The sequence below is a fragment of the Epargyreus clarus genome, unplaced genomic scaffold, assembly GCF_041222505.1.
Source record: "Epargyreus clarus isolate Ecla_fem2 unplaced genomic scaffold, WU_Ecla_fem_2.2 ptg000027l, whole genome shotgun sequence".
NCBI lineage: Eukaryota > Metazoa > Arthropoda > Insecta > Lepidoptera > Hesperiidae > Epargyreus > Epargyreus clarus.
The window spans coordinates 6,227,136-6,254,651 of record NW_027332234.1 but is presented as its reverse complement, the minus strand read 5'-3'; the positions used below and the strand labels follow the sequence as shown (position 1 = coordinate 6,254,651).

General features: G+C 35.4%; 3 protein-coding genes across 5 annotated transcripts in view; all 3 read right to left on the bottom strand.

The window, feature by feature from the left end:
* The window catches only part of LOC140753982 (long-chain-fatty-acid--CoA ligase 1), a 74,734-nt gene extending 56,142 nt beyond the window's left edge, over nucleotides 1-18,592 (bottom strand). The window contains exons 1-2 of one of the 3 annotated variants that reach the window (XM_073088872.1): nucleotides 18,454-18,592; nucleotides 12,947-12,988 (exon numbers count right to left, since the gene is read on the bottom strand). In XM_073088872.1, the coding sequence (XP_072944973.1) occupies nucleotides 12,947-12,956 (10 nt within the window). In that variant the 5' untranslated portion in view covers nucleotides 12,957-12,988; nucleotides 18,454-18,592. Of the gene's footprint in view, nucleotides 1-12,946; nucleotides 12,989-15,092; nucleotides 15,203-16,805; nucleotides 17,055-18,453 lie in introns of those variants that run through there. The other 2 variants (XM_073088873.1, XM_073088874.1) reach the window with 2 other exon arrangements.
* LOC140753987 (uncharacterized) lies at nucleotides 17,580-18,460 on the bottom strand. The gene has a single exon (XM_073088881.1). It carries the CDS (start codon nucleotides 18,410-18,412, stop codon nucleotides 17,732-17,734), a length of 681 nt encoding a protein of 226 aa, XP_072944982.1. The 5' UTR covers nucleotides 18,413-18,460; the 3' UTR covers nucleotides 17,580-17,731.
* Nucleotides 18,593-19,538: 946 nt separating the features above from the next.
* The window catches only part of Pde11 (Phosphodiesterase 11), a 189,072-nt gene continuing 181,094 nt past the window's right edge, over nucleotides 19,539-27,516 (bottom strand). Inside the window, exons 13-19 of the mRNA XM_073089035.1 lie at nucleotides 27,465-27,515; nucleotides 26,282-26,536; nucleotides 25,722-25,831; nucleotides 24,986-25,174; nucleotides 24,251-24,479; nucleotides 23,495-23,578; nucleotides 19,539-22,956 (exon numbers count right to left, since the gene is read on the bottom strand). Coding sequence (XP_072945136.1) covers nucleotides 22,612-22,956; nucleotides 23,495-23,578; nucleotides 24,251-24,479; nucleotides 24,986-25,174; nucleotides 25,722-25,831; nucleotides 26,282-26,536; nucleotides 27,465-27,515 — 1,263 coding nt within the window. The 3' untranslated portion in view covers nucleotides 19,539-22,611. The remainder of the gene's footprint in view (nucleotides 22,957-23,494; nucleotides 23,579-24,250; nucleotides 24,480-24,985; nucleotides 25,175-25,721; nucleotides 25,832-26,281; nucleotides 26,537-27,464; nucleotide 27,516) is intronic.

Below are 27,516 nucleotides of genomic sequence, written 5' to 3'. Positions count from 1 at the left end.
TATGTTGTGACTATGTAGTGTCATATGCCCATGTGTGTCAAAAACGCTGTTTTGTGTACGAACCCTTAGGGTTCGTACACAAAACTGCGATGCGACGTCGCATCGCAAAAATCTGCGAGCTCCCTCGACGCATCGCAAGAACTTGCGAATTGATTCGCATCGCACAGTGGTTGTTGTTGTTGGTCACCATGAGAGACGCTACGCCGCACGATATCGCATCGCAGCAATTCGCATCGCAATTTTCTGCGTTGCGAATTCGCATCGCGTCGCATCGCAGTTTTGTGTTCGAGCCCTAAGCGTCGTTGAAAAAACACTTATTTTTGTTGGCCAGTTCTGCATAGCAAATGTCGAAAATATATAGAGTAAAATGTCGTTATGATTCATATTTTCATTTAAAAATACGGATTATATTATCGACTCCAATAAACAAGTAAAATTATAAGAACAATCAAAGAACAGAATCTAAAATCTTCTTTTTTCAGCTAGCTCAGAATTCACACTACACGATTATTGATTATTTTATTGATATAAACAAATACGTTTAAAATTACACGAAGACAATGTATTCGAACAAAATTAGCACATAGGTACACGAAACGGCGTGCACAAATGAATGAAACCACCTATTTTCGAATCGAGCGCAGACTATTATAGAACTCAATGAACTGCTGATCCTGGTGTTTTAATTACAATGCTGAGTTCAAGTGATTCAAAAGTAAGAGGCTCTAGTCTACCTTAGGTCATACTCCACGCTGGCCAAATGCTCATTGGTCGACGTCATATATTCAAAATATTACAAAGATTTTTCAGGTATGACTTACATCCTTCGAGAAAGTGATACATAAGGCTAGTGTTGATATAATCTCTGAAATTGAATCCCGGAGGCAATACCGCCACGCCCATTACACGCGACAGTTATGCAAAGTGTTCAAACTTTATCCTCAGGGTAGAAACGCAACGTGACGATATCAGGTCGGACTCCTAATCCTATTTTGAGTTGTTTCTTGCCATTAAGTAAGTAATTGCACGTTTGTTTCTTTTATAACATAAGCAAACTCTACTGTACGATTCATATAAGACTTTTTGAAAGTCAACAAACTACCACCGCTTCTGAACGGAGATTTCGCTATAAAGAAAAAGCGGCGCAAGAAACTCCATACGTGTGCAAATTTGCATCTTTTAAAGGGTAAATAATATACAATTTTACATAGTGGTACATATAATTAATTATTGATGTTGGAGCTGGAGTTTTATCATTTAAGTACTGATTTACAATGTAATAAGCTTTTTTACAGAAAGTTAATTTTATAGTAGATTTAAACCTTTTCTCGAATAGGTCGATATGATTGTCAGTAAGCTACATGGAACTGCAATACAACAGTCACTAGGCTATTCTATCATTCGTCGCACGATGCAATTCCCAAATGCAATTAAAAGGTCAAACGCACCCATATCTCGCCACTCCTACTATATTTATCTCACAAATAAATGACATGCAATTTCTAATGCAGCTCTACGCAATTTGCGTCAACACTAATTAATGGATTACGCTCGAAGCTCTTGCTTTAGGAGTGGGCGGGCTCTGCAGTTAGAGTTTATTAACTTTAATAATAGAGTATGACTTTATAGAGTCTGTGAACGTGACAAGTATATTAGTGCATTTTCTAACTTGGCGGTGTTGAAGCAGGTATTTCTGTTAAAACAAAAGTAAACTAGCTGTCTCTCATTTCAAAATACGGAGCTGAAATGATTATTTTCATCGTATCAAAATATATACATGGTATATACCAATATAGTCCACTCAAAACCCTAGACTAAAATTATTCGTGCCATTGGTGCCATGCACTACATAATATGCCTACCAGGGTTCTCTGTGCCGTCGATTCATAAGTAGATCAGAATAAAACTGTAAATCCAGCTACAAGTCGACTTGCCGGGGAATCGAAGCCGGAACCCTCTGAGTAGTTTATCGATTTTATAAACGCACGCAAGTTGTCACGCTTGTATTTACGCAAGCACAACTGTCACGCAATGTTAAAGGGACTTCAGGGTAGATAAATTGCTTTACCCCTAAAATAATAAAGTTCTTCGGTAAAAGTTAAAAGATTTTACACGGCAGCGCACGCAATCGGAAGCAAGATTGAATGTACAAGCTTCTAAAGCGACGAAAGTGATTAATTATGACGTTGTCGTTACCAAATTAAGTAGTGCTTTTCAGAAAGTAGTGGACAGTAACACGTGGAAAAATATTAATACAAATAAAAACCAAGATAAAATATAACCGAAAATGACATTTTGAAACGAGTCGACAAGGTCCTACACTTGAGAATATACCTACTTTGAACTCCTAACATGCTGTTTTTTTTACCAGTTAAACGTCAATCTTACAAACGACACATAAATCTATTGTTTAAGATTGTTTTTTAAAAGCTTGTGTAGACAAATCGATCGAAAACTACCTTTTAAAATTACCCTAATGGAATATATGGAGTAAAAGCCATTTCAGACCACCCATTTTTTTATAATATAGGAGTAGCAGACGAGAATGCAATCCACCTGATGGTAAGTGGCTACTGCCGCCCATGGACATCTGTAATCAACACCAGATAGGATTGGATATTCCTACCTGAGGTCGGCAACAGATGCGCCGCTACCCCTGAGGACTAAGTTGGAACATCTCGGAAAAGTATGTCTCCCTTACCACACCATTCAAACCAGAACACAGCAGCGCTTAACGCTGCATTATTATCAAGCAGATATAGGTGTGGCAGTGGTGCCGCTGGAGTCGAACCACAAAGGGTTCTACCACCTTCCATTGTACATTGGATATAATAATTCGTCATATTTTAATGTCATAACGAGTACAATTCTCCATCCAAGATCTAGCTATCTTAGAAAATCTGTGTTTAGATACCTATATAACAGGCAGTTGAAAAAAAAAAATCTGCACAGTTCTGCCGCCCAGTACAAACCCACCCTACGGTTGCACAGCGAGCGAACTATGTCAGGTATTAGGTATCTGGAAAGTTCTACGGGGCCCTCGCTAGCCCTAGCAGACTGGTTGCATTAATCTCCCGCGGTTACCGGGCCGGGTAACGGTACACCGGCAGATGGAGCCGGGCGTGCTTGAAACGACAAAGATAATGTACGTACAGACATACACGAGTGACGAAATATTCAGTGATATGTAGCTGACAGTCAGCAGTCAAACGTTTTTTTTTTTAATTCCTCAAAGATTGACAATAGTTCCGATGTATAGTAACGTATAGCGAAGAATGGGGGCGAAGAAACCACTTCCAATATTTCGAAGAAAACATTGATAGGATTTTGGTGTCACAAAAATTGGTGATAAAAATTTCGAATGAGCTTAGAATAATTAAAGATACTTACTATTTGGAATTCGTAAACATTTTTTTATTGCTTAAGTATTTGTGGACACGTAAATAGTGCAGGAGAAACAGAAAAGGGTTTGTGTCAAGAGGGTACAAAAAGACAACAAAGACTTCAAGAAAGAAATGTAGCCATGCTTAATACTGCATAACTTGGCGAATTGTGTTTCATTTACTAGTGCCACATGGTAATAAGCATTTCTATTATAATCATAATAACGCAATATTGAACCTCAATATCTAAAATAACTTTCAATTAAGTAAGCAAAATTGCAACTGTCAATAAACTATAAATTAATTTCGTTAATTAACTTCTATTTACCTATGGAATTAGATCAAAATCGTTACCTACACGTGTTTCATAATTAAGCTTTTAATAATTTTGGTGAACACGAAAAGGGCATGCTCACGCAATAAAATTTGAATAAATGATATAATGTAACAGCGACTGACAAACAATACCATTTATTTTGATGAATGGTGTCATTAACATTTTGAACAAAGCGCCTTTACTCTGCTCTAGAAGCATACAATAATCTCAATATACACATTATTAAACATTAGAGTTAAGTAGTAATAAATTGTACCTACATATAGAATCGCGCTTGTAGATAAGTAATGCGGAGACTCCACCGCCATGACAACTCATTGCTTCCTACAGCAATGCGCTTCAATAATGTGGCACGAAGTATTTCTACTTAGCCCTCAGGAATAATGAAATTGTAGCGATCATGAAGTTATTCATAAAACTTCAATCCCATTCGAGGTTGTCTAGTGATACAGATATCCATGTACGACACTAAATACCCATGAAAGACTGTAAACTCGTTTGCCATTTCGGTTTCATAAAGACAGTGTTAAATAAACCTTTCATAAATCTGTGCTAAGGGTTGGGGCTACGGATTCGAGCTAAGCATAACCGGCGTAGCTATAGCATTTTCATATCTGGTGGCACCCTTACTCTCCTTTACTCTTACAGATTTTTTTATATAATATGGGAGTAGCAGACGAGCAGTCCATCTGATGTTTAGTGGCTACTGCTGACCATTGACATCTGTAATGGACCCCAGATAAGATTAGATATTCCTGCCTTAAGTCGACCACAGATGCGCCGCTACCCCTGAGGACTAAGCTGGAACGCCTCTTAAAAATATGTCTCCCTTATCACACCCTTCAAATCAAAATACAGCAGCGCTTAACACTGCTGTTATGAGGCAAAAATAGGTGTGGCGGTTGAGCCGCCGGAGTCGAACCACAAAATGTTCTACCACCATCACTTACTTAACTTATAATATATATATTTAAGGCCTACTTGAACAACTGTGTGTGTGTCTACTCTGTCGCGTGATGTCACGAGTTATGCGATGCCTCTGACCCACATTCGACGATCGAACAAAAACACACTGACCATTGTTTGTTCACAACCACTAATCGCCACATTTGGCTTTCAGCTAGTTATGTTTAAATAAACTGATTTGAACGGCTGTAAATATTTGCTTTCACAGTGGAAAAAGTTGTACGTTTCATAATTATATTATAATATATTATTTTGTGAGCTATATTATGTTTCTTATTGGTTTCACTAAAGCGAAGCCATTTTAATGTTTACCTCATAGACCTAGATTTTTTTCGCGTTTACCTAGTATTTTTACATTTAAGATATATTCCAAGTTTCAGCTACATAAATATCACAACAAATATATTTTGTAAATATTGCCATAAACATAATTTTGTGTTTGTACCAGAACTTTAAATATCATAAAATACAAAACAATTGTAGCCACTTTAAAGGTAGAATGAATCTTGATTTTCGATAAATTTATCTACATGTATCGTTAATATAAAATACATACCTACTACATTTTAAAGAAGATTAACAAAAAAAATTCGAGTTATGACGTCGTTACAAAAAGACTAACAGTTATACTTCAACTGATTGGATCTCAAAGAGGAAGCTCTAGGTGTGTTCTTCAAGTGATCAAAAGACAGTTGCCAATTTGGGAATATAATAAAAAATGTACCGTTTCCGACACCGTTCGACGAAGAAGAGAAGAAATCTTTAATAAACGAAATATTCATTAATACTTTTATTAACCTTTACATAAAACTTAATATTCTATTAAAGAATTAAATAGCATTAAATCATAGTGTTTTTAAATTTATCCGTGCCTAGCTTAGGTACGGACGAATTTAATTTAACAAATAAAAATATATTTTTTTTTTCTTCTGACCTTTCATTTCAGCTTAGAGCTTTAAGGTAGGCAATATTTTTTTAAGTGTATAGTGTAATAGATACGTTTTATCTTAGGGTGATTCATAGTCATTTCTGTTGCCACTGTACCCAGCTCAATTAAATGAAATCACTGAATAAGAAAATTATGGTTCGCTACATAATTTAAATCTCCGGTTATCATTTTATGAATAACTAGCTGACCCGGCAAACCTTGTGTTGCTATATAAATAAAATAATGTTAAGGGTGAACAACCCTTATCACTTAGGGGTATGAAAAATAGATAGTAGACGATTATCAGACCTACCTACCTACCTACTGAATATGCATATAAAATTTGGTGAAAATCGGTAAAGCCGTTTCGGAGGAGTGCGGTAACTAACATTGTGACACGAGCATTTTATAAACAAGATTATTATTTTTAATCTTTCGAAGTTCCAGTTTCGTAGTGTAATAGGATGGACGGATTCTAATTATAAACTGAAGGGTACAATTTCAAAACAAAACCATTTGTTTCAAAGTATTTGCGTATTTACGCGCAAACCGTCACTTTAGTGAAATTTAATATTGTTTTCGATAATCGCATTTTCTAACTATAAATAGAAATATAAACCTGCACCGTCTCGGATTAAATAGTTGTGATAATTATGCTTATAAAAGTCGAAAAGTTTAAATTCTTATTTTGTTTCATCTTCCTTCTTGTTCTCGCTGACATTATTCTACAATTGTAAATAAATCTAAATACGCTACTTCTACTATCCATCGAAACTTGGGTTTTGTTGATTACAAATTTATGAATGATCAGTAACAGTAACTTAGAATATCATACCTCCGTAGAGACATGATGAAGTAGTCGTCCTCGAACCTTCCACAGTTTTAGAGAAATATTCGTACCCGCCAATGTAACATTAAAAGGTTTGCAGCCAATTTAAACAAAACTGTCAAAAGTAGCACTGTTTCAAGTACCTACTGGATTTGCTTAAAAAATAGCGGGTGGACGACACATTCAAATAAAACAACTGCTACAAATATACTCATATTCTAGTACCTAGTTGAAAAAATAATTTGATCGCGAATCAAACTCATAGCCCCGATGTGGTGATGATAAAAAATATCTTTACAGTTATCTATCGAATCATATCACCAGCTGAACAGGACCGGCCCGCGCGGGGTCGTTGCACTCATCTCGTGATTTTGGCCTGTCGTCTTATGGAATTAGATAAACTTGATGTGGCCATAAATTGCCATCTCTTATTGTCCTTATTGTACCGTTTGAGATTTTACATAATCATGTGTTAATAAGTCAAGATATTTCTTTCGGTGTATTCGTGTAACACAAACTCCTCGTAATAACATAAAGCCTTCAGTTGGTGTTAAAATTTAGTACCAAGTACAGTTATGTATATGTAGATATTTATTTTTTCTTCTAAATAAATTGCCTTTTTATAAAACACAGGCATAATCGCCGTGTATAGAATTTCTTAGACTCTAATAATATGGTTCATATTTTTATTGCAATACCATTTACCATATTGGTGTATTTATTGGGTTACTTATGGTACATTTTATACTATTACATATTACATTCTAATACGATGTAATGTCATTCGTGGAACCAGAAATATTCATCAATAGATGAAATGACAGGCACCGTTAACGTTGTTACGGTAGAGGATTTTTTCCATATTTTATTGCTTATATTACCTATATTAATATCCATGTTTTACTGCGAATATAACCAATATCTGAGCGAGGCTACGAAAATCAAGGTCCATGTGCTGAATGGAATATAATTTAGTTCTCCACCAATTCTCACTGAACAATTGTAAGCATACCAAAGTCTAGTTATTTTTTAATAAATGCCTTAAGAGAAAAAAATGCAATCATAATTACTATGCATTAAATCTTAAAACAAAGTAATCATTTAAAATTATGATAATAACTGGACGGCAAAAATAATTGCTAGTTAATTGTTCGGTTTTAACAGGTATATTTAACTTCCTTACAAGGGTAATGACAACTAGTTGAACATATTTTATTATCACAGATATGTCTGTCTAGTTAAATGGGTCTCATTTCCTGAAATAATTCTCCTTATATTAATGACTATAAGAGCTTTACGTAAAGTTGACAAATGAGTACGATTATCTTGTTCAAAGGTTTTTGTTTATAATTGTCGTTGTTCGTGGGCTAAAATTATGTAGGTACGTATTTGTATAAGCACTTAATAATAAGTATTCAAAAATGAGTGTAAAATGTGATTCACTATTTGAAGGTAGTAGTATCTTTGAAGGTAGTAGAGCCCTTTGTGGTTCGACTCCGGCGGCACCACCGCCACACCTATTTCTACCTAATAACAGCAGTGTTAGGCGCTGCTGTGTTCCGGTTTGAAGGGTGTGCTAAGGGAGACATACTTTTCCGAGGTGTTCCAGCTTAGTCCTCAGGGGTAGCGACGCATCTGTGGCCGACCTCAAGTAGGAATATCTAATCCTATCTGAGTTTGATTACAGATGTCCATGGGCGGCAGTAGCCACTTACCATCAGGTGGACTGCATGCTCGTCTGCTACTCCTATATTATAAAAAATAAGATCTTTTTCTATCTATAAACATAGCTTATTCTCTTTTTATGCGTGCAAAGGTATATAGCGATGCTTTAATTATAAACCCGTTTATAGCTAATTATTATTTTATTCATCTTCATATGCACTTTTCCGTGTTCTCCTCAAGGGGATAAGCCGAGATGCGTAATCATAGCAGATACCTTTATTTGTATGAGGACAAGGCTGTGTACGAAACCATACTCTTAACATTCCTTTTAGAAATAGAATATGGCTAACAAGCGAAGCGCAATATCCAACTGGAACCTTATATAATTTCTATTGCTTATCCTACCCGACAAAAGGTACCAGTTTCTCAAATTTGTTCAGCATCTATCACGTAACCCGATTACCGTGAAGCACCAAACAATTCATAACATGCCATGTATACCAACTACAGACAAAACTTGGCAACTTCACCATGAAACACACGACCCACTTGGCAATGACATTCGAACACTTCCAGGCACGCTAGCTCTAGATCCATCCAGCGATGTAGGTAGTATCGGTAGCTGCGGATCCGGTTGGGGTGACCCACAAACCCGGTGCACGGTCCACGATGACCGACAGCGAGGTTCCCACTGTAATTGTACCGAGTGCAATGACCAACGAATCTTTTGGACGATCGCGAAAACAAACATTAGTTGCGTCCGTCGAGCGGCCTTCGTCATGTAATTGGGATACGAGTAATCTGTGTTCAAGTTTGTGTGAACATTGTACACGTCGCTTGTATTGAGGTGAACGATACGAACTTACGAATTGTGACCAATTGATGACTTTTTAACAGACTTCATTAAGATATCTAGTCCATACTATGTCCATTAATGTGAATTAATTCTGATTGGTTCGTGAAAGTAACTTTCCACGGAATTGAAATTGATCATTAAACTTTGCATTTAAATTAATGTTCCATTAATTATTCAGATGGGTTTTTTATTTGTACTTATTATTTCACTATATTAAATAATTTGCTAACCAATGAGAGTAAGCCCTTGTGTATGTACATCTATTATCTTTCAGTCACTAATCTCAAGTAATCAAGTAACAGATAAAAGCTATATCTTATACCATAGATTTCAAACAGGAATATGTACCTATGAGTAAGATATTATTAAACATTTTAAATTCGCGTTAACACTCACGGCTTATGTACTTACATTATGTTTGCAAAATATATGGGGATTCTGTCTAATATTTGATAATCCGAGGGCTGCTACAACAGTACAGTCGCGCACGGAAGCTCGTATCTAATGATCTAATCAGTCTGTATCGAGAAAGTAGTGTATGGAAAGTCAGATCGAGTCTGGCTGGCTCTCTATGTAACGTTCAATCAATTTTCACTGACAATTTCCTGCAACGGTTATTCCGACGCAACTTTAATAACACTTCCGCTATGGGATTAATCGACTTTAGATGCAAGTTGGCAGTAGGCCTATAATCTATAAATATACAATGAATCTATGAAATAGGCCTATAATCTATAAACATACAAAAGTTCATTACTGGCTCCCAAAAGTACTCAAATCTTCACGGTGCAGGCATTTCAGAGTGGGCGAAGAGTGAGATCGTAGTCCACCAAGAAGATCAAGCATAGATTGCACTGTGCACACCAATGAGAAATGTATGGCGAACTTTCAGGCCCTTACGTTCTCTTAATAGGCAGTTTACAATACATTGAAAATATTTCGCACGTAATCTCGTAAAAAATATAGATGTATATTTAAATATGTTGATGTTGATTCGGATTCGAAATCCAACTTATTTAATTCATTTTTTTAAATATCTGTCTATATGCCTATATTAACTGCTACATTGTAACCCTTTTACATTTATAGTACGGTAATTAAGACGAAACATTAAATAGCTACTCATATAAATATACTCTTGTAAACATTTTATAAATAATTTGATTTTAAACTACACATTTTAACAAAAAGAAGTATGGTCTATTTATAATTTTACATACTGTAACATTCGATTTACCGCGTTAGACACAAACATGTGTTAGAAACTTTTACCTTCTACGCGTCACCTGCCTTAAATAATGTTAAAATATCCATGTGTACCCTTATTCGTGCCCTACACAAATGATGACTCAGTTCACCCTACGCTATTAAATACCAGTCAGGTATATCGATCGACTATTAACTATATGGGAATTACTATTAAACATGCAAAAACCTTGTATCCTGGGTTCCGCAATCAATTTGGTAAATCAAACGATTTAGTGCCTTATGAATATAAAATATTCGTAGTTTTATTTTTGTTGCCATAATTAAACGGTTACAAAGTTACACGCTTCAATTAACCTTAAGGGAATTTATTTCTAAAAAGTTTAGTGCAGATTTTTATAATATAAGAAACTTTTACTAAAATTACTTGCTTATAGATGCACCTGTTTAAATTTTGCGTTTGCTGTTGGTTAGTACTGACTCTTATTTTGTTATTCAATAGACGACCCTACATTAAACAAGTACTAATGCGATGTCTATATTAGGTAAAAGAACACTACTGATACCCTTGTCCTCTCTGTTTTGGTGTTAAGAGCCACACCGTAGTTAAGAATCATTTGCTTTACCGAAGATTTTCTTCATAGCCCTCAAAAGGATTAGCAACGTGCCTGCGAGTGACAAAAGATAAGATTCATATTCTATAGTGTCTACTTATTATCAGATAGTTTCCAAAGTTCGATACAAAAAGATACAGTTGTACCGCAATAGATTGTAATATGGAAGATAGATTAATCTACCAGTTAAAATACCGGCAATAAACAAATCAAACGCAATTATCTTGATCGTAACTTCATAAAAAACATCAAAGGACTTAAGGGCTGAAAAATAAACGAATTCGACGCATCTCCATCTACGAGTATGTACCTATATGAAATGAGAACATATTTTACGGATTTCCTGAATTGATAAGACAGAAGAGCCGCAATGCGACACGATACTACATTTCGTTACGAATTCGGTCCTTGCCTCTAATAAAATATTACTATACCAACGCAGAGTCGACTGTATTCAACGTTTCTTCTGTAGGTAAAATCGTTTCAAACCGATTGAGAATGAACATAATAAAAATATGGTTTGATTGTCGTCAAATATTACTGTCATACTACTAGGCATGGGTGTCCTCTTAGAGAAATGAGTTTTAAGCCATTGTCCACTGTGTTGGCCAAGTGCGAAGTGATAGAAGTTCGTCGGGTTTTTTTCGAACACTGAGACGTGCAGTTTTTCTAACGATATTTGAATGTGTGTGTGTGTGTATGTGTATGTAAAAATTACGTACATAATAAATCAGAGCGTACCTGGGATTTGAACCTAGGACCCCCAACCGAAATGACGGGAGACTGAGTTCCTTAACCACTAAGCTATCACTGCTAAATGGATTAATTATAGTAGCAATATCGTAACACATATTTCTTTAGCTGTACTTACTTAATTTGAAGGGTTCACACCCTCAACAAAAAATGCCTTTAATATAGGGGGTTTTAAAGGTGGGTAAACTCTACGTGGTACATTTACGACGCTATCACTGCCCTACCTACCTATTCTACGAGTAGCAAGAACAATATAAAACTTTTTAGATGGTATACATCGCTATCCTTCCCACATAGGCCTTTACGGGACATAATAAAAATGTGTTACGGCCGCTGTTTACATAACGTAGAAATAAATCTTATTTGACCAGCTCAGCCGATTTCATTAAATAAGTATGGGTAAATTCTTAGTCCTTCATGTTGGAAATCCATTGCCTATTGGCATTGTGTGGAATTAAAGTCAATTTTCTATAAAATTGAAGTAGCATATGAGCATACACTATACCTGATGGTAAGTGGACATTACCTGGGCGGTAATTTCCACTGTAGACATCTGTGACCAGCTCCATAAAGAATAATTGGTCTACTCGAAGGTAGCAGGCAAGTTGCTACTCCTGATCATCCACAACAGTTCAACCAAACGCATTACTACTTCACGCGACAAATAGGTGTGGCGGTCGTACCACCCCGGTTCCACCAAACTAGTTATACCACCTGGCAAACCATCAATTTACAAATAGACAACATAGTGAGATGCTACTACTACATGTTTACTTTCTATCTACCAACTTACTACTTCCCTACAAAAGTTATACCACACACACAGAGCCAAAGGGAGGGAAGTAGTAGCCCTAGTAGCACTTCCTTCGAGAAGCCGGACAGTTCACAATTCGCAAGTCTTACGCAAGCAGCTGCTATTGTTCCCCAACTCCATTAATTTTAGAACAATATGAGACGACGATACCATAGAAATACGTTGATAATTTTGCCCTTTGCCCCTTTTGCGTATTTAGCAAAGGTAATAAAAAATATCACGTTTTACTTCATGAAAACTTTGCGATATTTAAGTACATATTATTTTGGTTATGTTTTAGAAATAATCTATATAATTTTTTCATAAGATATGTAATGTTATTCATATTTAGTATAATAGTAATACAGTAAGATATTATTACAAAAACTTAAATCTTTTTTATTCAACAGCCTTAAAGGAAAACAAAATATTGAGCAGTAGGTAAAACTTACGTATTTAATAAGTTTAATTAGTCCTTTAATTATAACCTATGTACTGAACGTTTTTTTACTTTGTTGATCGGTGTGTTAATTTTCTTGTTAATTTAAGACGATGCAATTATGACACATGAAAAACACTGTTAAAATTATTCTAGTAAAGAAAAAATAATACTCACATTTTGACATTGTGGCTTGTTGTTGCAGAGTCAGCTACAAACCTTTAAACAAAGCACAACATAAATTAAACAGTTCATTAACGCACTACCAATACGAAATATAATCATTATACGTGCGAAGTGCAGAGAAATCTACTATTTACTAGTAGTTACTTCGCGATAAGAGTGTGTACTAGTTTATTTTGTAATTACTATCATGGCGAGGTCACAGTAAATACAATTTGTAATCGTTTATAAAATGTTTACACACATTATTGTTATAATACACGCATACGAATAGCTCGATTGCCATTTCAGTTATAAATAAACTATGAAAACAGTTGTCGACTCGAAATGTAATTGTCACGAACGAAAATATCACGATGTTTTCGATAGATGCACATCACTAGCAACGTTATCCTTTATATATCACTTATGGTTTTAGAATACAGTACTTGTATAAGAGATTTAACTAGGATATTGCACTTATAACAAAATGGATATTAAAACTATATAAGGAATGACATGTGTAGCCTCTTAGTTCTACATATCTTTCCTTATATTGTCAATATGGGAAACAGTACCATAAAATATATTATTATAAGTTATATTTGTACATACAGTTCAGCGTGTAACTGCTGACACAGTCCGAGTTAAAATAAATTGAAGTATAATATCCAACACCAAAACAAACAGTAATACAGCACCAAATATTCAGTAAATACAATACAATAGGAATGATATCAATCACAAAAACAAATGGTAAGCGTAAACACACAAAAACATTATCTCTTTTTTTATCTGCACATTACATACCTGTATAATATGCATAATTACGTAAATGCCTAGTAATTTTGGCTTCCCACGGGCCATAGCAATACTCAGTACCCTTAGTATGAATTTTACGTTTTTACAAAAATTATTGTTTTGGTATTTGTTTACGAATTTGCCCGTACATTTCCAATCAGCGCCCCTAGCGAACTGTATCAGAACTGATTGGAATAGTATGGGAAATACGTAAACAAAAATAGTCATTTTTGTAAAAACGTAAGAACTCATACTAAGTTTACAGGCCACGATCAGATATTATTTTTGAACAATATAAGACCTTACTGACCCTTTTGAAAAATACTCATTACGGCGTTAACCCTTCTAACTCTGATAAGCAATATACAACACAAGAGGTTGAGACAAAGCAAATTTAAGTACCTATATGAGGCATTCCAACTTAAATCTTATTATCATTTTAATATGATTCACAATAAAAGCGACTAAGAGCTCAAAACCATTGGATTAACAAAAACGTTTTTACGTGACCTGTGATCTGTTTACTACATAATATCATGTATATAAATATGGCAAAATTCGATTCAGCGAAACACCTACGGCAATTTTTTTTACGCAAGTTACAAATGACACAAAAATAAATAAACATATTGTTTCCGTATAATTACGTCCATTTAAAGACATTATATTATACATATCAATAGACAAAGATAATAAAATAAAACTGGAATAAAAAAAAACATGAATAAATGACGTCGCAATTACCCCGCGTGTTCAATAAAAGGGTTCAATTTTTCTGAAAAGCGAAGCAAACACTTCAAGCAAGTAGATGTAGGGGTGGCTTTTATGTCGAAGTGTACGTAATTACTAAGCCATTTTGATTAGGGCTGAACCTAATAAAACTATTTTTATCAGACTTTTATGGATCGTTCCACGCTTTGATTGATGATAGCGACACTCCTATTATTATTTTGGTCGGAAACCAGAAGCAGTAATCAAAGGTTATACTTTTATTAAAGGTTATATTTTTATTAAAGGTTATAACTTTCTTTGTCTAGATCTTACACAACCCCGTCTTTTTATATAAAGAAGTGGCATCGAACATGCATTCCACGTGACGCCAAGTGGCCACTGCTGCCCGTGGAAATCTGTAATCAACACTAGATAAGATTGAAGTTATATCTAATGTTGCCACCGATACGATGCTTACTCTGAAAACTAAGTAGTAACGGCTCTTGTTCTCTCTCAAGACTACTACTCATAGGTATTTTTGCTCTTGTCAGTCTCTCACAAAGCCTTCAAATCAGAATACATCAAAACTTATAATACCACACTGCATATTTGTAATGATTTTTCCACAAAGATAATAAAATATTTTTACCATTTATCTTTTCCTTTTAAAACAAGAAAGTTTCTTGAACTTCCCAATTCATTTCTGATTCAATTTTGGTTTGTGCAACACTTTTATCTAATAACAGAAAACATGATGACAGAAGGTATTTCGCGGTTTATAAGGTGCTTTGTTATAAGTTGTCTATTCGACAGTACGCCAAAATCAAAGTGACAGAGGTGTCTATGATTCTTCTTTAGAAAAAGTAAGCAAAATTCATGGATAATTCTATCATGCCAGTACCTACTTTTAATTTCATACATAAACATCTAATTTTCTAGAAAAAAAATAAAGACAAAAACTTTTAATATTTATCTACGTATTATTAAACATTATTAAATAATTTAAATTAAATATATTTAAAAGCTTTAAAAACATACTCAAAAAAACTGACAATTATTTTTCTTACGTAAAACATTGTTTAAATATTAGTTCTTTCCATTCAAATTCTGTTGTGAGTGCTAAAAGTATACAAAAAACACAATCATTATTATCTGAGAATTGAAATACATACGATACGATTACGCTGAATCAAAATTTCGCGTTTAATAATTATCTGAAATTGAAATAAGGTTGATTATTATTTCTATAATTAGACGTAATAAAACGTTACCATTTCTGTTCCTTTATAAAATATTAATATCCTAACGACATACATTCAATATTGTATCACGTACCTATACAGAATACCTTTTATCATGTCTGACTGCACCTAATTGCCCAAATTACGCAGTCCGGTCGATGCTACTAGCGATAGTATTTTAAGTATTCAACGAGAGCAGGTAACCTGGGGGTTACTACCATCTCTTAAAACAATATTATTTTAATCATACATTGAAATTTCGTACCTCGTTAAAGTAAGATTATTTTTATAATATTACAATAAGCAGTTTTGTACTATGTCGGTCGAATTTAGTTACTCTTATTTTGCAGGAATTTTAACTTTTTAAGCAAAATATGTCAATTTCAGTTGGTTTCATACAATGGATAAGCGAAAAATGAATAAGGGTTTAAGTTTGTTCAACTGCGTATGACGGAATATTTTACTGTTTTAAGGAGGTCGTGGTACGAAACAAAATAATATTGATGCATTATTCAAATAAAACTTTCCTGAACAATGATGGTTTTTTAAAGATGGTCGTAAGCCCCCTGATCAGAAATGACTGCAGGTAGAACATATATGCTATGTTGAGTATTGTATGTATGTCTAAGTCTGGCCGTTGGTTATTAGACTTATTAGAATATAGTTCAAACGACTCGTAATTGCACACGCCGCTCAAAATGGTTAATACGAGTAATTTATGAATGACACGTAGTGAGTACGTTGTTAGTTACGGGTTATTGTTCTACTTATAGATTGTTTTTGCGAATCAAAATAAATATATAACCTTTAATAAGTATTTTACTAACTAAGGATAAAACATAAAACATTTCTCATACTCCAAGCTTACCTAAAATTCTGTTTTAGATACAAATAACGTAAAAAATCACAAATTAAAAACATCTAAACCCGGAGCAGGAAACATGCAAATGGAATTAAATTAATGTAATTAATAAGTTCCCTAATCTACTGAAATACGATTTATATTCAATCCAAATCCATTACAACAAGTATGGTGACCAACGAGCCACGTGTGATGCCCATCAGCTAGTTAATATTTAATAAAATCAATACTACAAAAAAGTTATCAAGTTAATACTTACAACGGTTTCAAATATGCGCATTCAGGACCACACTGATTACAACCGAGCACCACACATTAGCGCGTAAAACGAAATAATTAACTATTTAAAAAACCTTAACTGCTATCATTATCTAATATTTACACTATTAACCTAAAGCTAACAGCTTCAGTTCAAAATAAATGCAATACGAATATGTAAAAGTTTCATTTGTATAGATTTTACATCGTTCTACAATTTGGGATTTGGCACCAAACCTGGTGCGTATTACGTTATAGCGTGAAACACGTCTCGGACCCTACATTTTCACCCCTAAAAATAAGCAGGGCGCATGCGCGAACCCTAGTCAGGTTATCAGCCATCCCCCTCTGACTTCTCACTGTCAAAAAGAGCAAAATGTTTCGGGGTGTGTCATGCGCAGTGTTATTGATGGAAACGGTTTTGAATTGGAGCTTCTTGAGCTACTTTTTAAAAATAGACCGTCTGGGCAAGGGCAGACTGCTAACCTACTGCCTAGGTCACACTAGGCTTTCGAAATAAGGGTCTTGATTATTTTTTTCGTAAAATGTAAAATGTAACGTTGAAGTGTACGAAATATTGTAGTGTAGTGACTGGAATTCAAAGCAAAATATGCTCTGTACAAAAGACATTATTGCGATTCAAATATACGATTTCTATTATAAATCTCTTTATATTTTTAAAACTTACTTTACTTTATCAATTTCTGATAGATTTTTTTTAATTTCTATGTACCTATCATTTTCATAAAATGAAGTCAATAATTAAAACCATATCTATAATACAACATAAATATAATTCTATCTTTGCACTCGAAAAATTACTATTCAAAACAATACCGAATAAAGTTTTCGAGTAGCTATATTGTTAAAAATAATATCATTAATACGAAATTCAAATATCACAACTATAAAAACATTAAGTGAACTCTACATAGCGACACACTTGGTAGAGCCGGGTGGTTCAGAGGCTTTGTAGTGATGGGGATCCGGCTGCGGGCCTACTCTAGTTCGGAGAGCTCTCATCAGATGCCAGCACCTACCAAACTCTGGTTTCTGACGTAACTCGCTATCCCTCATACGCCAACCGTAATCGAAGTTACTACATTCGGAAAAATAGTACTTCTTCTCCGGCCATTCCTTGGACCGCTTGATCATGTACTGGTCTTTACCGAATTCCGGTTTCGACTTGTATATCACCTCCGTCAATTTCGGGTCAACGGGCCGCATGATCGGGTCGATGGACAGATCCGTATCCGGTCTGCTCAGTCTTGGATCGACTTTCGGATCGCCCAGACCGATATCTGCGATGGAATGCCCGTGACGCAAATGCTTGACGCCCGGTATGAATGTACCGTCACGAATCGGCGTCTTTCGACGGTTGTACCCGGCGACGATGTGGTCTCTTGTTATTGTTGCCATACCCCCGATCATGTTGTGAGCGATGACGTCGTGCTCGAAGTAGTTAGTCGGTTCCCTGGTAAGCGTCGCAGCCTCCTGTATCTGTGATTTGTGCTTATGAATCCAATTGAGACGAAGACGGTTTTCCTTTTCATAATTCTCAATTAGAAATTTTATTATAGCCGGATTGGTGATGTCTACTAGAGGCATTTTTAATTTTAATTAAATGTAGCAGGAAGATAAAAACTTACGCTTGTAATAAAGTTGACAGATTTGAAGGTGAAATAACATAAAATCAAACGAAATGTCACTGCACTCGCTTAATGTCTCATCTGACCAATTACAAAATGTCGTGGATACGAAAATACGACAGTTGCCGCGTCGGACAGACCCGCAATACTGGTATTTTTAGTCAAGCGCTTGTTTTCGTTCTCTGTATAAATTGCCTACTTATTTTTTCGTAACTGTACTTATTAAATTATGTTGTGCCACAAAATGAAAGATTCGGCCCAACGTGACATACTTGTAAAAAAATTCGACTTACCCTGCAATTACTCGATCGTGGGCGTCCAGTTTTATCAATATACTCGTAAACAAAGCTGTAGGTATTTGTGTTTCGCCACTGAAAATCTATTTTCACCTCTTAAATTCTCGTAGTAATTTGAATGTTGCAAGGTTTTTTTTTTATAGTATAACGGGCGTGATTGAAATCGATAAAGATCTATCACACTGTCTGTCTCGATAAAGGATGTAATAAGTAATCAATACTAATCTCTACTGCTTTATCTTAATAAGTGCCAATTAGACTAGAGTACCCGTTACACTCTACCGATAATAAAGGTAGGCTACTGTACGTTGCGCTATACAATGTCGTCCACAAGAAGTCCGTAATTTTGTCCATAAGACATGATTTACCACATGTGGGTAGATTCACACAGTTGATTTCTAGAAAGTAGGTTGTGATTATTCATATTGATAAAATTTATAGATCCAGTAAATTAATTTTGTATCTGACTAGATTTGTTGAGACACGTACGTACAAATTTCAATGTTCTGTTTACATTTTCGACGTTTTAAACATGTTATGCTACATATTAAACTTTTAAACATATTCAAATAAATTAATAATGGAATTAGCTTAATATTTTTGAAACACATTCTTGTAGCAACAACTCTTTAAAAATACTTAAACAGACGAGTTAAAGTCAAAATAAAAAATCTCCTACTATATTAACGCCCATTGTACAATAATCACTGTTTCCAATAAGGTAAGCAAAACATTGGACAGATCAATTATTAATAAAAGAGTTTTGGGTAGGAAATAAAACAAAAGCAGTTATATTTCAAAATTTGTTTAATCATAAATAAATAACATTTTTGTTTGGAACAAAACAACCTCCATATTTATTCACACACCATACAACTCGTCATTTCGTGAATTACAATTATTAATTTTCTAATTACTTTCTAATAATACTTACATCGATCTTAAAATTAACGTTGTACATAATTTCTTTACCACAATTAATTTGAGATTTTTTAATGTAAATATCTAATCTTATAGAGAGAATTATTCCAATTAGAAAATATTTTTTATTTATATCTTTTGTAATGGAACAATTGGTCATAATCTTGTTAGAGGAAAATCGACCGAACGTTTAAGGCGATATTACGACGAATGTAATGCAATTTTAAAATTCAAAGCGTTATTCAATATAGCGATACATTTCCTTTTGTACAGGAAAATATTAAAACGTTTTATTTTTAAATAAACACGTTTTTCAGATCAATGAGTAAGCAAAGATATTATATATGTCTAGACTAACAAGCACAATGTCAAAAGTTCACATTAGGGTCCATTATTACTGATCAATTTATCAATATATTGCCTACCCAAGATCGAAAATGGTAGTTAACATTGTATAGATTGATTATTGATAAAGTCGATTGCTAAGGCCCGATAGTTATATGGTTCAACTGGCTGCCTGGTCTTGCTGTTCACACACAGCGATAAACGCAGGTTTTGTTCAATTTGTGTCAGACTGATCGTCACTATAATGTGAACACCAAAACGCGGCAGTTTACGAATGCCATGGAAACTGTTGGAACGACCTAATGTGAACAGGCCGTTACTTTCCCCGCCATCATTTTATGTCTCCATATAACTTGCCCCCGTACATTCACAATTTCATAAACAATCTATATTAATAACTGCAAAATCTAGACAAATATAACATCTCTGCGAATAATAAAGTTGATTGAATATTCAGATTAAAAATATTAATTGACACGTGAAATATTTTATTGTTAAGACATAAAAACTACGTTTTGGTACGATCAATTTTAACTGGAATGGATAGTGTTCGGGACTTAACTGTCTTAATAAAATGGCTGTCGCGAGGCAAATGTTCCGTATTATTTCTATTGTGACAACATAGGACTCGAAATATAATAAGTACTTACCAAAAGATACAATAATACATTTTGTTATTTACAAGTACTGTTGTGCGGTTAACATTTGTATTTTTTATTGTCGACATACAAATATTCGTGCAATATTTGAAACGCAACACAGTTTAGCGATATTAAAAAACCAAAGTAACTAAAGAATATTTTTACAAAAAAAGAGAAGTTTTAAAATACCTTAAAAATCATTTACTGTAAATGAACCCTTTCAAGAATAAAAATAAGTTTTTAGCAAAATCTGAATATTGTCATACTTATCAACCCTAAGTAGATAGTGTGTTCAGACAAATGACATAAAATATATTTCGATCTTTTGATGATACTTGCAATAATATTATAGAAAATATTTCAGACTGACAGTGAAATTTGACATCACATCCTACGATAAGATTATAGTTTAGATGTCTGGTGCTATCTATCAATCTTTTGCCAAAGAGACATCGAAATTTAACAATTTCTGATAAATTGTAAGAAATTGACAAATCATCTGGTAGGCAACATATTGGATAGGTAAATTTTAATAACGGGAATAAATCAGAACGCTTTGTGTAAAGATTTGAAGCCAGACAAAAAATACGTACCATACGATATTCAAACTTAACCACGAAATGTTGTACCAACGAATCTGTCACATTTCTGTGGCATTTATCTGTCAATGTCACTTAACTGTCAGTCGTAATATAAAAAGAAATTTCCAACTGTATAATTACTCCATTATTTTACAGTTATTAATAAAAATCTCATGATGTTTATAGCGTTTCGAAATGAAATTTCAATACAATAGATCTTAACTAGCATATAACATTTTTTGGTACATTGGTCATTTATTTTCTACGTGTCACGACAGTTAGGCCCTGATGTGTTTGTGGTTACATAATATTCGGAACGAGACAAAGAGAAAATTATCAGTTTATTAACATTAGTGTAAACGTATCTTAAATGATACCAAAACTAGCGACACACACGAAAAACTTTCATGTAATAGGAATAGAAAAATGAGGTAAGTAATTCAAGGGACATTTGGTGATAACTGACTCGGACGTAAGTCAATTTTAGGAAAATACGTAATGCGTTACGTATTTTAAGAAATATCTTTAAAATTGTAGAAAGACTGCCAATTTTTACCGACAGAGGTCACCACTGTACCTAGTGTGTTAACATAATGGTATTATTTCAATATAGACAAGTATTGATAGACTTACTATATTGACAAGTCAGTAGGTGTAAGTTGTTTCCATAAATATTGTAATCAGAAATAACGGCTTTATGTATGTCATTACTCGCTCACATAGGGAATGAGCGAGAGGTAGACAGGAATACCGTCGTTTAGAATTACAATATTGATTGAAACAAGTTATACATGAAGTGTAAGCGTTGTCTACACGATACTATACCTTTTAGGTTTCTTATATTTTTTTATCGAAAAATAAACGTCCGTGTGAGTTAAGCCTTATATACACATTGGATTCTCATTATTAAAACGTAAAGCTACGTAGTGAAGTATATAAAAATAATTCAGCGACGCTCCCGACAATTCAACGTATCGTTACATACATATGTACGAGTGGGTTCGCCTTGCTTTAAACGAATTACAAAAATTCAACTAAATCGTCTATATTATCGTAATATACTACACAAATATCACACAACTCTGTTACTACGCACATTCACCGCTGGTTACATTAAACGCTCACAAATCCTCCATTTCGGCCAATAGGAACCTTTAGAAAACGTAAACATTACAAAAAAAAATAAAAAACTGTACTATCTAAGTACGCACAGCGCATTCGACGCTACAGGGTACACTCCGTAATAAACGCATATCAAAAACGAAACCGGGAACTACGTTTGACACGTTGCTTCTCTATTGGCGTAAGAAATGAGGTTTTTGGACGCAATACGCTTCAAAGCGATACACATGACTCACTGTAATGTCTCTTAAGTCAATTTAAGTCGTTCAAGTGACAGATCTTCGGATCCCTCGGCAACGCGAGCACGTTGTTGCAAAGCAGCCCCACAACTGGGTTTTCGAGATTGTCGTACTTCGAGTTAGTCTCCGAGGACAGGCTGACTGCACCGCTGCTGTCGCCTTCGTAAGTGTTTTCCGTATCGTCGACGTTCTGCGAGCCAATGCTCGATTTGTCATTCTTCTCCTGTAAGTGGTCCTTGTCGAGCGAGTAGTCGAACTTCTCGCCGTTGTCGTTGTTGGCGAGGTCGATCCAGTGAGCTCGGTTACTTTTCACTCGATCAAGCATCGGTTGTAAAGCCGGTGACAGTACCGCGAATGCCTGTTAAAATTGATACTTTATTATAGTAATAACATTTTTAACGTACCAACTATATTATGCTAACTTTTGACGTGACAACGTCTTATAATTCGATGGAGCCGGCTGCACGCACCAAAAAACATGACTCATGCGGCGTAACCTCGCTCTGAGGCGTTCCATTTAAGGCTTGAAGTGCAAGCGAGAGCGCGGAACAAGCGACAAAGAGGCTCAATCGGCCTAAGCGTTCGGCAGCGTTCGACATCTGTCTCTCTCCTACTTGCAACCATTCCATCAGTATTTTCATATGACGTTGTCACGTTCAACTATAGTCAGTAAACCGACTTTACAGACAACCGATTTTTTATGTATTGCGTGTGTTACAGAATCGTCTATTCTAACTTTGAAAAAATACTTTTAGGATACGCATTATGCATGTTTTTAACGTCTAAATAATAATTGTAACAACGTTTTAAAGAATTGTTTTAGCATCTGAAATATAATTCGGAAATTATAAGCGTTAGAATAATATTTAGGATAAAATATTTGAATATTGTTTTACCTCATAAATCGGAAGGCAGATAGTGTCGATAAATTTGACTTGCATAGCAGGGAGTTCATCTTCCTTATCTCTGTTCATAATGTCCTGAAAAATAAAAGTTATCAAAATTAACTCAATATAGGCGATTGACAGGGCACTATTTGGGCTAAACCGAGATAATAGTGCCAAGTTTCATAATACAAACTAGCTGACTGGGGCCACCCCACACACCGCTTTATGGAGAAGGCCTTTGAAGCGATATCAGGAAATTGCAGATTTATATTAAAGACATTTTCGATGAGATCACAGTTCAGGCGACGCCTTACCAGTAGAACTCGTTGGCGAGTAGATATACGACACGCCGCTCTACAGGCCAGAATTTGATAATGGTAAAGTCTGCAACGTCTCCCGCGCGATTGTAGCAACCCTCGCTTCCACGATAAAATTACCTCTCAAATGGCAAGCTTTGGATGAAGTTGCTGACCCGAGGATGATTCATACTTACGACGGGGACAAGATTATCGTGTATCTCCATATCATGCCGTCAAAACCAATATATAAGAATTGCTCGCCGATTAGGGCTACCGCACGCCACTTTACCACCCTGGGGCTGTTTGACAATGTCCGGAATTACTGGTTTTATTAGAAACTTTAATGATGGCGTTAGTAGGTAGGGTTGCCACACGCCGCTTCACCGATCAGAACTTGACGATGGCAAGGTCTGCAGCTTCTAATTAGTAAGAATCTAAAGTAACTTAGCCGACAGTGTACACTTACGATAGGTGTAAGATTCAGGTTATGCCTCTCCAGGTCCCCCTGGCGGAAGAACTCCCCAGCCACCAGCGCGGCCACGCGGCGCTCCACCGGCCAGGGCTTGGTGATGGCGGCCAGGTCGCACGCCGTCATCAGCATCGCGCGCAGCAAGCCGCGCTTCGCGTTACAATCACCCCATGAGCTGTTCACGCAACGTTCTTCACTCACGGCCTCGATGAAGGCTTTGCGCTTACTGGAAACAAAAATCATCATCGATCAATTATTGTCCGCTTTCTGGGCGCCGGTTTTGTCTCAAAGTGAAAAAAAAGACGTAGAGTATAATTTCTGTTTAATCAAATGTAGATTGTTAGACCTAATGCAACTTTGAGAACTTATTAGGGAACTTTCAGGCATGCAGGTGTTCTCACGATTTTTGAAAGTTTGCTGGACTTAAAGAGAACGATGTGGTAAGTGACATATAGATGCACGTATCATTCCAACTTAGTTCTCAGCCTGGCCACCGTGGCCGACTTTAATAGATTTAAATACTGTTTGTGATTGACCACTAACGCCCATGGACGGCAGTAAGAACTTTTAATCATGTAGCTTACATACTCTTTTCTTTCAAAAATTATATCATAAAATTCTTTAAAAGGGTCAATATTTTGTTAAGTTCTTTTGAACTTTTCCAAGTTTAAAATTTAAAGATGACCTAGCGATCAGCATTATAATAAACAAAGTATAAGATGGTAAACTCACCTAAAATACACAGCCAGGTCGGTGGACAGTATTGCGTCCTCGAGCACCTTGACCACCCTCTCGTAGTCCTCCGAGGACAGGTGCGCCAGGATCTGGTTGCCCGGCGAGTTCAGGATCATCAGGCACTGGTCGAAGTGGTGGTGCTCCATCGTTGACGTGGAGTAGAGCTGGGCGAGCGGTGATGATGCCCTGGAATTTATAACAAATTGGTGATGAAGTAATTTTGTACACAAGAACGTTGAAAATGTTATCTTTTTAGAGGACTAAGCTGGACTAAGCTGGAACGTCTCGGAAAAGTATGTTTCCCTTACCACACTACTGTTATGAGGCAGAAATAGGTGTGGCAGTGGTGCTGCCGGGGTCGAACCACAAAGGGTTCTACCACGTTCACGTGACTCTAGATGTTTACAATAATATGCATACATATAATATAGATCTCGTGTTATCTATAATCTAGGACTAACAAGTGGCAGTTTTTGTGATCGATGCAATTATAACGTGAATTTGAATTCTATTTTAGGATCAAAGAATCCTAGTATGAGGTTCATCAGAGGAGAAGAAATTATTAATTTATTACTATTGCTAAAGTATAGATCAATATTTTATAGCATCTCTTCATTTATGTGCTCGACTTTAAATATTTTGAAATATGCCGATAATCAGTTTACCTGCGTTTATCGAAACAAGTCTTAATAAATTTTGTTTCTGTAAAATATATCAAAGATACGATACTCACTTGATTTGAAAGGAGTTATTGGTCCCCCGATGATCGAGGTCGTGGCACAGACAGCCGATGATCAGCGCGAGACACTCCAGCTCCCCGAAGATCTTCCACCACTGCGTCTCCTGAAATCGATCAATTGAAACTATCATAACGATACCATAATTTACATCATTTGCATTGATTTATAGTAGTATCAACTTGTCTTTCCAAAGTTTCAGATGCGTATCTGATCTAATCTGACGTAACTATTAAATAGCTAGTGTAACTAAATTTTAGTGAAAACAGTTCTAAGACATGACAGTTCTAAGACAAGACGCCCATGAGTAATCCGAATAAGGAAATACCCGAAACTAGGAATTTCTCGTGTGCAGACAAAACCTATGTGTCATATGATATCACATGACTAAACCAGAAGATATGTGACGAAGTGTTCTGTTATATTCTTTAAATATCTTTAAGTTTACGGAAAATCCCCAAGTAGGTAAAATTTCTTACAGATCTCACGATATTGTCTACACCACTAACAAGTTTAAAGATGGCGAAACCATCAAAAAGCATAAAAAACTACTTACAGTCAAAATCGCGAACATCATCTGAGCGACGTTGAACGCGTGTCTCCAATTGTGGTACGTTACATTGCGGTAATTCTTCTTAACACTGAGCAACCACCGGCAGAGCACGCCGTAATCTATGTGAAACCGCTCCACGAAGTCCAGATCGAGGAACATGCGGAGACAGGCGCGGAGTGTGTCGTCGTCCGTCATGTCGATGTCGTCGAACGCTAGCTCGTGGAGATTGAAGTAAACTGACGATGGGATCTTTAACGTCTGAAAACAAAGAGTGAGTTGGGTTAGGTTAAGTTATTTGAACTTTATTCTATTGAACGAGCTCTCTATTGCTATGCAGTTTTATAAGAGTAGCATAGTGAAGTATGCTCCAGTCTTTCACTGTTTATGGGACCCAGCAGTAGGATATAGAATTGGTTGTTAAGAGTAACTTTTTTCTAATGTAGAAGAAGTAAAAAGTATACAGGACGTGAGGCGGTGGCACCTATGTGAAAAGTTACATTTGCTTGGTAGCAGCATGACGGAGTACAGAAAATTCTAAATATAAAAAAAAGAAAATCTTAGTCCCACGTGTCAGTACACTCTTAAATTCTCAAATACTTTTTTCCCACTTGTAATTTCCCTCGAAACCCTACCACGATAATGACAAACAAACAACAATACATAATTATCTCCTGTTTTTTAAATGTATATTTTGCGTTTTTGATGGTAAATTTCCATTAGTGCGTGGATATCCGCCACAAACATCCTAAGGTGAGGAGGAATTCATCCGTCGTTACAATTAATTAACTTTTCAAATTAACTTCGTTCGTGCCACTGAACTATGCTACCCTTTCCGAGGTTAGATAACTGAACTCACCTTTTTATAATGTTACTACAAAAACATGCCAAAATAATGTACTCCTAAATATTTTGAATATAAAAGGGTAAAATTATTCTAAATATTGCGAAAGTCTTACCACCCCGTTTATTATAGCGTGAAATAAGTTTATTGAAAAAAATTCAAACACAAAAACTACTTTTATTTCAACATAAACACCCAAGGGCGCATTATAAAGATCTTTGACTTTGGAAACTACATATTTTTCTATTTAATAGTACAGCCAAAACACCTAATAAGAAACTTGCGAACACTAAGAATTTTAGTATCCCTAAAGTTTATTGCTAAAATATTTTAAGTTCAACTTACTCGTAACCGTTGCGCATCGTCTATTGATGCCGACGCATGGTAACTTAGAACC

Bases quoted from the DNA above. Each gene is read 5' to 3' on its own strand.
- LOC140753987 (XM_073088881.1), bottom strand. From the start codon at position 18,412: ATGCCTCTAGTAGACATCACCAATCCGGCTATAATAAAATTTCTAATT.